Consider the following 15212-nt stretch of genomic DNA (forward strand, 5'->3'; position numbering starts at 1 on the left):
ACCTTCTCTGTATCATTCCAATTTTAGTGTATGTGCTGTTGAAACGAGCACAGAATAAATCAGTTTTAGATCCTTTTCATCACCCCTACCTACCATAGGATCCCTTATGCCCTTTTACAGTTAATCTCCCTTCCCACCTCCAGCTTCCAGCAAACACTAATCTCTTTCTGTTGTGATACATTTGCTTTTCTGGACATTTTAGATACATGGAATCATACAATAGGTGGTCTCTTCTGTCTAACTTCTTTTACTTAGCATAATTTTTTAGATTTATCCATGATACAACACATGTTAGTAGTTCAGTACTTTCTGTTTTATCACCTGTCAGATCAGAATGATTTCTGCCATGTCTATAAGAATTCTATTATAGAACAATATTGATAATATAGAACTCTCTCTGTCAAATAAATAAAATCTTCAAAAAAATATTGAAAGCTAACTATTATTTGGCCTACAATGCCCTAAGCACTGGCTAAGTGCTTTATTTGCATCATAGAACTTCAACTTCACAACAGCCTATATATGGGCTATCTAGGTAATACTATTATATCCATTTTTTAGTTGAAGACACTAAATTTAGAAATGTGAACAGACTTGCCCAAGGTCACAAAGCAAGTAAGTGGCAGAGGGGGACTCAAATCTAAGTCTGTGTGATGCTAGAGCTAAAGCCAGAGTCCCCTTCAAAATTAACAAGGGGTCTTTGTATTCCATACCTTTTCATCATCACAAAAACAAAACCCAGGAAAGTATTCATAGTAAGTCCACCAAACAGATGGAGAAATGGTCAGTGCTTTGTCAACTGTAAATCCCCACTTGTGTGTAAGGAATTGTTATTCCATCATTTTCTCCATACCTGATGCTGTTCCTGTTCTGGTGACTTCTAACTCCTCTGGAAAAGACCTGGTGTCCATGAAGGACTCAGTTCTACTGGATAAAAATTTCTGATGTTTGAGGAGATTTTCCTGGGCACTGTCCTGATGCCATCCCCAGGCCAGGCAGCCTAGGAAGATAGGCTGGACCTTTACCCATCACCCCATCTAATAGGAAATGAACATGCAGGGGGAAAACTCCTTAGGATCCATGCTTTCCACTGTTAACAATTTTTAGTTTGGAACTCATGGCAGTGCATGGTAACAGTGAAGGTGGGCCATTCTAATCTCCCACCCCGTGGTATTTGAGGGGCTGTTCAGTAGGAAGATTCTGCTGCCACAGGCAGAAACACTCTTCTCTGAAGATTTCTAAAGAAAACCCCAGTTGTTATTTAAAGTCATAGAACCTCTTTGAGGTTTTATGATGAGCCTCAGGCCCCACATTTATGAGGAGCCTCAGACTGGAGACATTCACTTTCAAACATGTGTTATTATTATTATAAATATATTAATAATATTGGTTTTAGTAATAGTAAATACTGCAACGGACCATGCTTCCAATCTGTCCTAGTATTTCTGGATAATATTAAACCACCCTCATTAGTCACAGAAGGAAGGATCCTCAAAGTGAAAGGTCTTCATTCCACCAAGGAACCCCAGGGCCCCCAGGAGGTGCCTAGGTGTTCTGTGAAAGGGTGGGGGTTGAGAACCCAAGTCTTCAGTCCCTTGAACAATTCCAGGAAAAGCAAGTACTCAGACAAATCCCATTCTGGCTCAACAGCAACTAACTTAGATAATGGAGCCTCTTATTACTAGCACTTCATTGGTGGTGTACAATGCCCTTCCAGTATCATTTATTTGTTGAATGGAAAGAACTATTTGTTAGGGGCGCCTGGGTGGCTCAGTCGTTAAGCATCTGCCTTCGGCTCAGGTCATGTTCCTAGGGTCCTGAGATCAAGCCCCACGTCGGGCTCCCTGCTCCGCGGGAAGCCTGCTTCTCCCTCTCCCACTCCCCCTGCTTGTGTTCCCTCTCTCGCTGTGTCTCTCTCTGTCAAATAAATAAAATCTTCAAAAAAAGAAAAGAAAAGCACTATTTGTTGGTGTTAAATGTCAGGAGAGTGGCTCCCCTTGAGGGGTAGTGAGATGCTGGGTATATTCTGTTTCTTGATCTGTTGCTAATAACACGAGTGTGTTCACTTTGTGATATTTTGTTCATTTTATGCACTTCTTTTGTACATAATATTTCAGTAAAATTTACCCCAAAAAGACACGAATAAAGATAAATATTTGAAAATGAAAAGAGCCTAGTGCAGTGCCCGTTGTGTAGGAGGTGGCTATCACATGCGTTTATTGAATGAATGATCTCATTTGATCCCATCGTGTGGGGTAAACAAACGCATATAGTATTGTTACTGTTGTCACTATGACCCTTTCTTAACAGATTAGAAGTTCACCACTTTGCTCCGTCCCGCAGCTGGTTAAGTCGCGGAGCCGGGAGCCCGGTTCCTCTCCCGGAACCGAGCCGGAAGAGGGTGGATCGCGGCCCCGTGTGGCTCTGGCCGCCACGCCGCCCGCCCTGCCGCGGCCCTGGGCGAGGGGGCGGAGGAGGCCGGCCGGGCGGGAGGCGACTCTGCCAGCCTGCAGCCCGGAGCGAGCTCCCGGGCCGGAGGAGGCCTCGCCACGCCTCGGCCGGGCTCGCGGGGGTCCCCGCGGGGTCCCCGCCGGCTCCGGAGCCCGGGTTTCTGCGGCTTCGGGTTCTCACCGTCGCTCGCCCCGCCCCGCCTGGCTTCCGGGCAGCGTCCGTCCGTCTGGCCACCTGTGTTTTCACTGTCTTCGACCGACCTTCACACCCTAGTCCCCGACCCTGACCGACGGTGCCTCTGAGCCGCCCCGGAAAAAGCACCCAGCTTATCATCACTAGTGGATATCTTTCTCAGCATGGGATGGTGGCGGGGAGGAAGTACGGAAATGTAAGAAGAGCACAGCTTTTTCTTACGCGAACCACGAAGGAAGCCTCCGACCTGGGCTCCCCTTAACCTGCACAAGTTCACCTATAGATGGGGCCCAGGGTAGCTGAGAGAGTCCCAAAGATCCTAGCCTCTGCCACCCACCTGTGTTACCTTGCACAAGTCATTGATCCTATGCCTCCGTTTCCTCATCTGCAAAACTGAAATAACAACAATGCCCAACTCATAGGGGTGTTATGAGGGTTAAATGAGACAATCCCTGCAAAGTACAGCATCCAGAACATAGTGGGTGCTGGACACTATTTGCCTTCCCTACCCCTCACCTTTAGCCAAACTGTGTTCCCAACATTCCTTTTGCATCTCCACGGGGAGAAAATCCCTCTCTCTGCCTGCCTGGGTCAGGGACATCCTGTAGGACCAGGACAAGTACCTCAGCCTCCTTGCTGTTTGCCCCAACCAGATCCCCATACCAGCACCCCGTTCATCCTGCTGCATCCCTGGGTTCTCATCTCAGCCCCTAGTGCCTTCATCTATGTAATTGCGTCACCCCATCTTTCTCTCATGCACAGACCCCCATGCACACGCTTATACACTGTTAATGCTGCTGAGGGTAAGTACCCCCTTGTTCATGTTAAATGCCAAGCGCTGCCTAGCACCGAGGCTTCCTGACTCAATAAATGTCTGTTCCCCCACAGTAGGTAGAAAAGGTCTGCTCCACCTCTAGCCTCCCCCTCCCAACCTCCCCTACGGCCCCTCCCCCCATTCCTGCAGCTGGTGGTGCTAAAGACTAAGCCTCCACCCCCTCCCCCCAACTCAGAAGCCATATTCACCCTAGCCGTGGTGACAGGTTGATGACTCCTATAACAGGCCCCTTTCCTCCTCTGGGGGGTTCCTGCCTTCATGGAGTCTGGTGGAGGGGCCACCAGCAGGGCCGGAAACCTGGGGAGAACCTCTCTGGCTGCCACTGATTTCTGTTACTAGAATTGATGTTTTTCTACAATTACAACCTTCCCTCCTTCATTATGTCTCCTATGTTCCTGAGGTAGTAAATACTGGGGATATGTATTACAGTCCGCATAACTTACTTTCAATGATCAGAAAAAGCTTCCATTAATAGACCCATTGTTGACAGGAAATCTGGCCCTGAAGCTCAGAGTGAGGCTTCTAGATAGAGCAGTGTCTACCTGCTGAGCACAGAGATGCCCACCTCCCCAACTTCTGTCTTCTGGGCCACTGTCTCTACCCAATGCATTAACAAGAGGCAGCAAATGGGGGTGCTGGGTGGCTCAGACGTTAAGCATCTGCCTTTGGCTCAGGTCATGATCCCGGGGTCCTAGGATCTAGCCCCGTATCGGGCTCCCTGCTCGGCAGGAAGCCTGCTTCTCCCTCTCCCACTCCCCCTGCTTGTGTTCCCTCTCTTGCTGTGTCTTTCTCTGTCAAATAAATTAGTAAAATCTTTTAAAAAACAAAAACAAGGGCGCCTGGGTGGCTCAGTCGTTAAGCGTCTGCCTTCGTCTTGGGTCATGGTCCCAGGGTCCTGGGATGGAGACCTGCATCGGGCTCTCTGCTCGGCGGGAGGCCTGCTTCTCCCTCTCCCACTCCCCCTGCTTGTGTTCCTGCTCTCGCTGTCTCTCTCTCTGTCAAATAAATAAATAAAATCTTTAAAAAAAAACAAAAACAAGAGGCAGCAAAGATTAGTAGTTGAAAATATGGCCCCAGGACCCAATGCCTGGGGGGGTCAATCCTAGTCCAAACCTGACCCCTTACTAGCTGGGTGATCTTGGGCAAGTTACCAAACCTGACTGTGCCTCTGTTTCCCCATTTGTGAGATAGAAGTGATGGTAATAATAGTTCCTAGAGTTGTTACGCAGATTAAATGAGTTATTGTTTGTAAAGTGATTAGCACTCTGTAAGCACTCAATGATTCTTGTCAAATACCTAAACTTAATACATCCAAGATCCTGACTCCTAAAGATGCCTAGCTGCTCCTAAGTGGTTATAACCTGTTCTATAGGAGAGACTAAGGATCCCCCAATTTAAGCCTATGCATATTATTGATTTTCAAGCCTTATAGAATTGTCCTTAGAATTAACCAATTTCTCTCAATCTTTATTTTTTTTCATTTGTGTTGTATGTATGTGGGCACATTCTGGAAGGAAAATTCAGAAGAAAGAGATAGGAAGGAAGGGAAGAGAGAGAAAGAAAGGAAAGGACAGGGAGAAAGAAAGAAAGAAATGGAGGGAAGGAGGATTTGGTTGAGATGGGTGGATTGTGGTAAAATTCTGTTTTATTATTTTCCATCAGCATTATAATAATAATAATCAGGTCAATAAATTATGCCAAACTTATACGTTCCTGGACCTTACACTTTCCAGAAAATCTAGGTGAGAAGAGGTTGCTCAGAGTCAGATTGGCTGAGTTTAAGAGCTGGAGGAAAGAGATGGCTGCAGAGCTACAGGGCCACTTACTAGATCAGAATCTGCCTAACAATATCCTAGAGGCCACCTCTCACCTCACCACTTGCAGTAGGTTTTCTATTCCCTGAAAATCTCAACAGCACAGGTTGTACAAAAGCTCAGCCATTTCCCACTTCAAGACCATGTATGCTAAGGAAGGAACATCCTTTTAGTCAAGGCTGCAGGAAAAAGTGAGTTCTGGATCCCCCTCTCCCAGCATCTATCCTAAACACACACACACACACACACAGAGGCAGCCTAGAGTCAGTGAGCCTAAATGTTTGGATTATGTGCCTTGGAAACTACATGCTTGTCCAAACACTTCCCGCGGGTATTGCAATGGAGGTTTAAGACAGCCCTTGAGAAAGTGTTCATGATCCAACTGGACAGAGAAGCCAAAGGAAAAGGAGTCCCCCATCCTGCTCCTCTGGCTCTCTGAATCCCCACCAAGATCATTTCAAGCAAAGCACTCCACTTTTTTCCCCAGAAATGCCTGCCTTGGGGCGCCTGGGTGGCTCAGTGGTCTGCCTTCGGCTCAGGTCATGATTCCAGGGTCCTGGGATCAAGTCCCACATCAGCTTCTCTGCTCAGCGGGGAGCCTGCTTCTCCCTCTCCCTCTGCCTGCCACTCCCCCTGCTTGTGCTCTCTCTCTTTGTCAAATAAATAAATAAAATCCTTTTAAAAAATGCCTGCCTCATAGAGACCTAACTGGTGGTTCTCCACGGGGGCTGGGGGGCAATTGTGGCCCCCAGGGGACATTTGTCAATGTCTGGAGACATTTTTGATGGTCACAACAGGGGTAGGTGCTACTGGCATCTAGTGGATAGAGGCCAGAGATGCTGATAAACATCCTACAATGCACAGGACAGCCTCCACAGTAAAGAATTATCCAGCCCAAAATGTCAGTAGTGTCTAGGTTGAGAGATCCTGACATAAACCAAACTCCCACTGCCTCAGAGGAAATAATGTCTCAGAATCCCTCCAGCTTCTTAAGCAGAGAGCAAACTAGAGTATCAGGAGAAGAGCCCCAGAGAACCCTTTCTCAGGCCCCACACTAAGAATGGGGAGGTCCCAGCAGACTCCTTCCTCCTTCTGCTTTGCCTCCAGAACACAAAACCCTGGCATCTCAAAAGATTAAATAAAACCCATGACTCCCAGCCCCTCAGGCTGCATAACCCTGCCCCTCATCTCCTATTTCCCTCCTGCACCCCCTCACTCTTGGAGCACAGTTGGAAATTCAAACTGCAATCTTTACTGTCCAGCCCTCAAAGACTCGGCCTGCTTCCTCTCCCAGGGACAAAAATCTCCTCAACATCCTGCCTCCCTTTGAGATGAACCCCCCAACCCTGCCTCTTTCACCAACTGTAAGTCATTCTTCCCCACCTCCCTCTACGCGGCCTTCTCTTTCTAATTAAACCACATCCAGGGTGTTGGGAGGGAAGGGTAAAGGATCCCAAGACTTCCGTGCTGAAGGTTCTGGGGGCCTACAGCCTCATGTTTTTTTGTGAGGTGCCAACCACACTGTGATCATTAAACCCCACAGTGGTGGGGGGGATTTTCTCGTTGCTGTTAACCTGGGAACCAGCTACATCTTGTTTATCAGACTTGCTTTAATTCAGCTTGGTCAGGTTCCAAGTGTTGAGGTGGAGATTAAAGGCAACTGAAGAATCCAATTAGCTGCCCAGTCTTCTTTAAGCCAAAAAATCAGGTCACAAACTAGATCAAAGTGAAATTATTTCTCGACAGCTCTGTTCATTAAGGGGAGGGTAGGCGCTCACACTGCTAAGCTGAGCTCATTACTGGGATTGGCATTTTAAATACAGTATCTCCCCCAAATTACAAGTTTCAGAGGTCGGAGGGAGAAACAGAGATTATCTTATGTGAAGTCTCTGTTTGGCTAATAGAAAACAGAAAGTCAAAGAATAAGCATATAACTTCTAGGAAAAGAATTAAACCAGGCCCTAATTTTCCCGGGCTGGAAAACCAAATCTGGAAACTGGAATTGGCAACAATCACTCCCAACCAGAGAATTTCTCCTCCAGGGAATCTAGAGAGCTGAGAAATCTAAATTTTCCAGGTGGCCCTATTCACCCATTTTCCTGAGAGCCCACCCCTTTCCCTGGCTCAGTGCAGCTGCAAGGGGGCCCCCTGGCACCTCAGCCCAGGCTTCCCGCAGCCACAGGACTCAGGCAGCGGGTGAAGAGAAACCACTCACCATTTCTGGATTCTGGGTCCCAGGCAGAGTTGTTTCCAGCGGCAAAAGACACCCCTTGGGCCTTTCTGTGTTTCTGTGGGCTCTTTTGAGGGGCCTGGAGAACAGAAGAGGAGGAGAATTAGGAAGGCCCTGATCAGATTCACTTCCCACAGGGAGGATCAAATATGGGATTGCTGCGAGGACATTTAGAACCCTCGACTCTATGTGAGAGACAGAAAAATTAGATTCAAGAGAGCAGTAACAGGACACATGCCCTCTTTCTGTGAGCACTGATTTTGAACAGAGCCAGGATATCTGCAGTAACAGTGGCCTTTTCCCCCATATCCTGTTCAGCTTGCAAAATTCTGCTAAGCTTCTCAGGCAACCAGGAACCTCTGGGTTAGAAAATGGCATTTTTCAGCTCCTCCAGGCCACAAGCATGGGGGACACTGAATGTGGGTAAATTTCTTTTGGGGGCTTTGGGTGGTGGTCACTTCCAGGATCTCTGACATCTGAACCACTGGGGAGACCCTTCCTCAAACTTCCCAGTCTCTCTGTTCCATGCAAGCAGGGCCTGAGAGCAAAGCCAGTATAAATATGGAGACCTGACACCCTCAAGTGGGGAAAAGATAAGAGAGGGTAAGGAAGACACAGGGGAGGGAGGAAGAACAGGAGGAGGGAGTCTGAAAGCTTTATTTTTTAAAAAGATTTTATTTATTTATTTGAGAGAGAGAAGAACACAAGCAGGGGAGAGGGGCAGAGGGAGAGGGAGTAGACCCCCCACTGAGCAGAGAGCCCAACATGGGGCTCCATCCCAGGACCCTTGGATCATGACCTGAGCCTAAGGCAGCCACTTAAGCTTAACCGACTGAGCCACCAGGCGCCCTGGGAGTCTGAAAGCTTTAGTCTGCATCTCTGGTCCAGGTCTTGCTGCCCCAAATTTCTAGCTGCTGCCTAACTAACCAACTCCCTCCTCCAGGTCTGAGAGCCTTGGCAACTTCATAATTTGGAGGCGCCCAAGGCCTAGAGTTTACTTTGGGGCTGCCTCCACCCAAGACCCCCACTAGGCTTTCCCTTTCTGCAGCCAGAAGCCTGTACCCTCAAGGGGGGAGGCTGGGAGCACACATTTCAAGGAACTCCTCCCACCATTGGTAGGTAACTGTAGCCCAGAGGGATTCTCCTTGGATGATGCATTTGGAGCAGGAACACGATCAGTCTGGTAGGTTTTGTTTTTCTTCTCTGAGTATTTCGCTCCCTGGGATTATGTCATCCTCCTACCCAGATCCTTCCACACCCGCCTATTATCCATACCCTGGGGCCCACACAGATATCCTTAACGTGCGCCTCAACACGAAATGACCGCCAAATTGTTTTGTTTTGTTTTGTCAGTGGCCTAGAAAATCTGGTCGTTTCCTAAGGAGAAATGAGAGGACACGGGCCCACCGTGGAATATTGCACTAACGAGAGCCCAGACCCGTTGATTTCCGGGGGGAAGTCTGCTGGCCTCCAGTAAAGAAGCCCTGGTTCGGGAGGGCGCCCGCAGCAGCCCCTGACCCGCCTCGCAAAGAGGGGGTTCGCGTCAGGGAATCGCCCCGCCACAGGCATACCCAGCCCGGTACTTGCTGAGCGCTGCCCCTGCGCTGCACCGCGTCCTTGTTGTTGTTGTCCTAAAAGCCTGAGCTGAAATGGAAATCTGGGAAGATGAGAGCTGCTGTTGAGCAAACGTATGCCTTTGTCCCTCGGGGGGCTGGCCACCGTCCCGGACTGCTTGTCCCTGCACTGGTCACTCTCACTCGGCGGGCGGAGCCGCCGCCCGAATACGGGAACCGAGGTGTCTGTGTCGCCGGGTGGGAGGTGCCAGTACAAGACCTTACAAGGTTTCCTGAGAGCCCCTGTCGCAAGGCCCTAGCCGGGTGGGGGTGGGGGGCGCTGGACCTGCCCCTGGGCGCGGACGTGCAGGCCCGGGGGGCGGAGGCGGGGGTCCCCCGTCCCAGCTGTTCCCTTGGCCCCCGCAGCACACGGGACTCAAAATAGCAAGTTCACCCCGGGTCAGCCCTGTAAGAGCCGACCCTGCACCCCACCCCAGTAAACTCTCGGCCTGCGCCTTTCGAGAACTGCTCCCGGGCCCAGGGCCTCGGCCTCGCGGTCGCATTTCAACCCGGAGCGTACTCAGAGTGGGGCCTGCGTGTGCGCCGCTCAGCGCCCTGCTGGGGAGGTGGGGACGGTGCCGAGCAGACCTGAGCAGCCGCAGAGAGTGGGAGTGCTCGACTCTGCCCAAGGTGGGGGCCGCCCGCCGCCGCGAGGGCTCCAGGCCCCCAGCCCCAGCCGCCTCCCAGTGCCCGGCCCGGCCTCCGAGGGCCACGGGCTCTGCAGACCTATGCGGGCAGCTCCGTGCGCTCCTCGGCCGGCGCCTTCTCTCTGGCGCGCCCCTGAACCTGGCACAGAAGCCGCCCAATAGACACTTCGAACAATACGGGAGGGGAAAAAAGAGAGAGAGTGAAAGAAAGAAACCAGTTTGTCCGCGTGAGCTCTAGGAGTCACTCTCAAAGTTTTCCTGGCTTCTCGTAAAGGTGGCCCGTAAAGGTGGCCGGGGCCGTTTACAGTAAGAGCAGAATAATGTTTGTGACTGTGCGACATAATTATCTCCAGATTTGCCTCTCCCCCGCTCCCAGCCACGGTTTTCACCAGCGAAAGCGGCTAATGCATTTGCACACTTTAAACATCTTGAACGCATAATTACAGGCTGCAGACAGGCGGGACAATAAAATATCTCGACTCGATATTTTTGGAAGCCTTTTGCGACCGTGCCTGGAATAAATAATCGCTTTCTATGTCCTCGGCCATCTAACTACAGCCACCGTTATTTCAGAACACCCCAGCTCCACCCCTGCCTGTGCTTTTGAGGTTTTTTGGGGGGGGGGGAAGGGCAGGAGGATGAGGCCACCTGGAGAGGTCTCCCAGGCCTCGGGCTCTGCTGCGTGTGGGGGTGCGCCTAGAATAAGGAGAAGAAAATATGTTCGGAACCCCGGAGACCGCCTTCCTCATTAGAAGGCTGCGGGGGCTGGGCCATCTAGGCCTCACAGCCTCTGCGCAGGGTGCCCTCCCCATCTTCTCCCTACTCAAAGGCTTAAAGAATTTGAAGAAGGTGCAGATTGTCAAATTCCCTCCTCACAACCCTGAGAAGAGCATCTCTAGTTTGATACCTGAGAAAAGAAAAGGCTTCCTACTGAAGCAGCAAGACTGGGAGGAGAAAGCTGGGAGTGGTTATGTTCTCCCATGGAGGCCTGGGACACTGTAACTTCCCTTGAGTCTTAGTTGCCTTAGTTGTCTGTAAAATGGATATGATTATAATAACCTCGGGACCTACTTCACAGGTCGTTATGAGGAAGCACTTTAAAAAAATTTTTTTTATTGCCATATAACTTACATATAGCAAAGCATAAAAATCTTAAGCACCCAGCTCGCTGGATTTTTATATGTGTATACACTTGTGTAACTACTACCCAGATCAAGATATAGAGCATTACTAGCCCCCAAAAGGCTCCATGAAGAAGTACTTTTAAAAACTAACTTTAGTTAGTGATAATATTACTGTCCCTAACTCAAGAAGTCAACACCTCTAGTCAAGTGTGTGGAGCTTCCTGATACTTGGGGACAGGAATTGACAAACCAAATATATACATAGAAGATATTTACTATTCACGCCATTACCAGGAGCTGTTGGAATGAATCTCTAGCCTAAAGGAGCATGTAGGGCCCTTGTACTCAGGCGCTCAGGGCTTGAGGAAAAATCTATGATCAGGCTTCAATTCGTTTTGAGACAATGGGGTTCTCTTGTTATGAAAGGCTGGGCTCTATTTACTGGGGTTGACATATTCATTTCCAGGGTAGGGTGACCCCAGCAGAGAAAGGCCTGAGATCCCCTCCCAGAGGATGGAAATCTGAGTGGATGACTACGAGGCTAAGGTCTAAGCTCTAGGGTGACTTATTTCAATGTCTCCCCAAATCCAAGCCTGGTTAGATGTGTGGAGGGAATTCCCCCAGAGGAATGTTTGGCCATGAGATAAACAGGGCACCCTATTTTCTGAAGAGTGTTATCCCAATCACTAACACATGAAATTGGTACACGTTACAAATAATGTAAAAGAATTTACAGCAAGAAGTGAATTCTCCACCAGACCCTCTGACCCCGGTTCTCCCCAGAGGAAGCCACTGTTGATGGATTACTTTTCTATCCTGCCAGCCCTTACATGCGCACCCTCTTTTTTTTAAAGCACACTGGTATTACTAAAAAAAGGGGGGCACCTGCCTGGCTCAGTTGGTAGAGCATGAGACTCTTGATCTCAGGGTCCTGAGTTCTAGCCCCTCCTTGGGGGGAGAGATTACTAAAAAATAGGTAGTTCTCACTATACCTGCTGCCCTAGCCTTGAATTTTCTTCCTAAATAAATTCCCAAGACAATTCTTCATGATGACTGTATTGGTTCAGAAAGTTATGTTCAGACCTGGTGGCGAGTGGTCTGGCAGGGGGAAGGCCCACTATAGCCTGGGTTCTAGATCCTGACCTACGTCTCCCTGGCTTGTCAGCCTTCAAAATGATTAGCTAAATCAGCTGCACCATCATTACCAGCCATCCTCACCCTTTCTTGGGTAACCAGAACCATGCTGGGCAAAATAATCAAGGCACTGGCTATGACTTTGGACCTACAATTCTCTGCAGTCAGGGGAAATTGGAAGTGCCTCTTGGAATTTTTAACTCTTCTGTCTAGTAGCTGTAAAAATTGTGCTGGGGTCATTAGCCCACCCTGGGTGTCTGCCTCTGATCCTATTTCCTCAGTCTTCTTTGGAGCCCAATGGGATGGCCCTCATCCTGACTCCCATCCAGGCCTGGGCAGAGGAGGGAGGGCACAGTGGGGCCCTCAGCCCCAGACCTTGGACGCCGCAGTGGAAGCCAGGAGATGTCGGAGGAAACGCGTTTACCACCTGGGCGACCTTGACTGCAGCCGATTAAAGTTTAATCCGAAGTGTGTACTCAGCCTAGCCATGTTATTTAAACACATCAAAGGTCATAAAGATTCCAAAGGCGTGAGCAGGTCCCGACGCGAGCCCGCGGGGAGCCAGCGTTTGATTCTGGTGGATTTCCAGAGCCAGGATTTGGAGCGCGGGGCGGGGAGGGCGCCTTAAGAAAGAAAGAAAAAGCTTTGCTTTCCCAATGGAACGCGACTTCAAAAAGCGGCGGGGGAAACCGAGTCTCAGGCACCGGGAGCAGACAGCGCCTTTCAATTCCGATTAACTGGGAAGACATCTAGTGGGAAGACGTCGCAACTGCAGCGCGCCTGGAGAGCATCCTCGCCTCGGCCTCCAGCTACTTGACTGCCTCCAGATTAGGTGGGGGTGGGTGGACAGAAAAGAGGAGACCCTCTCTCCCTCGTTGCCACTTCGAAGTTTGCGACTGTCTCGAAGATCCCTACTCAGCGCCCGAGATGCTATGTCCAACTCCGCTAGGAAAGGTCCAGCTCTCATTGGCTTTCCTCTCCCCAGGTTGGGGTCCTGGTCAACTGATTAAGGCCTCAGGGGCCCAGGAACCCCGGATTTCCATCTAAATCTTCCTGGAGCTCCTGAACCCAGAGGGGTTGGAGTCCTGGAGAGACCACATATGGGTTCTCCTGAGTGACTTGGGGAACCAACAGACCACCACAAAATCCAGGTGAGGCTGGAGGCCATCCCACCCAAGAGTTGCCTTTGACCCCTAACCACCTGCAGGCTGCTGAGAGCCCAGCTTCCCTGGGTGTGCAGGCCATACTTTTGCCCCGTCTCTTTCATGGAGCTGTGGGATTTTGCCTGTCTGCTTCCTCTCACCTGGACTTTCTAGTTTCTGTGGAGGACTGGGTGTTCCCCCACAGCCCTGCAAGAATGAGCCCCGCATATGGAATGCTGTCTCCTCTTACCTTAGCTCTCCCTACCCCACCCCCAATGCCTGTTTAACCTGAAGGCAGGCAGAAAGATAGATGGGCTCTGTGCCATCTGCCTCACAGAGGCCAATTGCAATTCTCTGTTGGCCGACTTCACCTGTTTAAAGCAAGGTCTCTCTCCTTGGGGCCTCCTGGCTGACCATTCTCCCCTCTTGTTCCATCTATTGTGGCATTATGTCATCTTACAGTTGTCAGGGAGGAAGAGCATTACCAGAATGCCTTCTGTATCATCAAGGGATACATACGCACCACATTTCAGTGTATGAATCCCAGGACTTTGTGGAGCCACAATTCAGCGCCCGCAGCAGGGGGCCTGTGGCTCCACTGAGGCTTTCCAGACCCTGAGGTGGGGACTGCAGGGGACAGTGATGACTGCCAAGAATCACCCTTTGCCAGAGGACCCCACCTTATGCTCAGTCCGCAGCTGTCCCAAGTGGCCTCTCCACTCTTCCTCTTGCCCATCAAGGTGACTTCCCCACACCTACCCGCACTTGGAGCTTAGATCCTCCCTGATTCTCAAAAGAAGGCTCAGGGAACCTCATTTCTTTGGCTTTGTGTTCTCTTCCCCCAAACCTGAAAGTAACTGGAAACAGTAAATGAGATTATTCGAGGCAAATGCATCATAGTCCTTCACGAAGATGTGAGCCAACCCCATCATACACCGAAGTGCATCTCCAACGGACTATAAGGCTTATGGTCCCTTCTGCCCTCCCCTCGGCATCACCTCACAGGTGGATGAATCTTGTTCTTCAGATGGGGAGGCTCCCTTAGGTTTTATTGAATCTGATACAGAGCACTGGAGCCCCAGTGGGTGGAAGGTGGGAGGAAGGACTGCAGCTGGATTAACCAGCTTTACTTTCAGGGAACTGAAAAACTGAGACTTTGATCCTGTAGCAAAGGAACCTGGGATCCAAGGGCCTGGAGCAGTTGGGATCCCACATGAGTTCAATGGGCTGATGTGTATGCTCGGAACAAAGCGGGCCCTTCACTCCCCTGCACTCACACGCATGACCCTGAAAACACCCTTCTACCCACCTGGCTAAGTCAGCACCAGACCCATGGCTGGATCCTATAGTCCAGCCAGCCCCGCTCTGCTCTGCTCCCAGCTCAGGGCCCACGGGGACGTCTATTCCTCAGGGTGACAAACGAGTGTGCTTGCTCTCAGTGACATCAAATTACTTTGCACTAGCCAAGGGTCCCATGACCTGACATAACCCCACATTAGGTCCTAGAAATGTAAAGAAATATGGCCTTTTTAAAAGTGGTTGAGAGCATGTAATTGCTAGCAGGCTTGAGGGCTTGTCCCAAGTCTGGCCCACGACCTATGCTGGGTCAGCTGATACCAGCCAGAATTCCTTGCTTGGGCTCTTCCGTGGGGAGAAGTTCACGCCCACATTTAATTCTGGTCCACAGTCAGTTTCTTAAAGCCCAGATTATTTTTGTGCTGTGAAAGAAATCAAATCACAGGGAGAGGAGGCTTGCAGCCCAAGTGCCTCCTCCTCGCCAGCGGTGGCAAGGGGGGTGGGGGGGAGCCAGGTTTAAGAGAATTGGCTTCCTGAGAGAACGGATTTCTGCAGGGCTTTAAAAACACAGGCCTACTTTGGGCTGCTGTAGCTTGACTTTTTGTTGGGAATTATAGTTTCCTTGCTTCTTGTTTTTTGCCCTACCATCTCTCCCTTCCTCTTTGTCTCCCAGCTTTTCTGTGGGCATTTCTCTTCCTTCTCCCTCTTCCTCTGAATCTCTTCACTTCTGCAGT

The 15212-nt window shown here is 50.1% G+C and overlaps 1 protein-coding gene across 8 annotated transcripts in view; it reads right to left on the minus strand.

The window, feature by feature from the left end:
• The window catches only part of EVX1 (even-skipped homeobox 1), a 48339-nt gene that overhangs the window by 25241 nt on the left and 7886 nt on the right, over positions 1-15212 (minus strand). For 6 of the 8 annotated variants that reach the window (XM_081800352.1, XM_081800360.1, XM_081800355.1 and 3 more), the window contains exon 2: positions 7508-7601. Coding sequence is in view for 4 of the 8 variants with exons in the window: in XM_081800359.1 (XP_081656485.1) it covers positions 7508-7601 (94 nt within the window). In the remaining 4 variants the exon portion in view is untranslated. Of the gene's footprint in view, positions 1-7507; positions 7602-13941; positions 14040-15212 lie in introns of all 8 variants that reach the window. The other 2 variants (XM_081800357.1, XM_081800356.1) reach the window with 1 other exon arrangement.

Source organism: Leptonychotes weddellii, chromosome 12 (genome assembly GCF_054177405.1).
Source record: "Leptonychotes weddellii isolate Sample4059 chromosome 12, ASM5417740v2, whole genome shotgun sequence".
Lineage (NCBI taxonomy): Eukaryota > Metazoa > Chordata > Mammalia > Carnivora > Phocidae > Leptonychotes > Leptonychotes weddellii.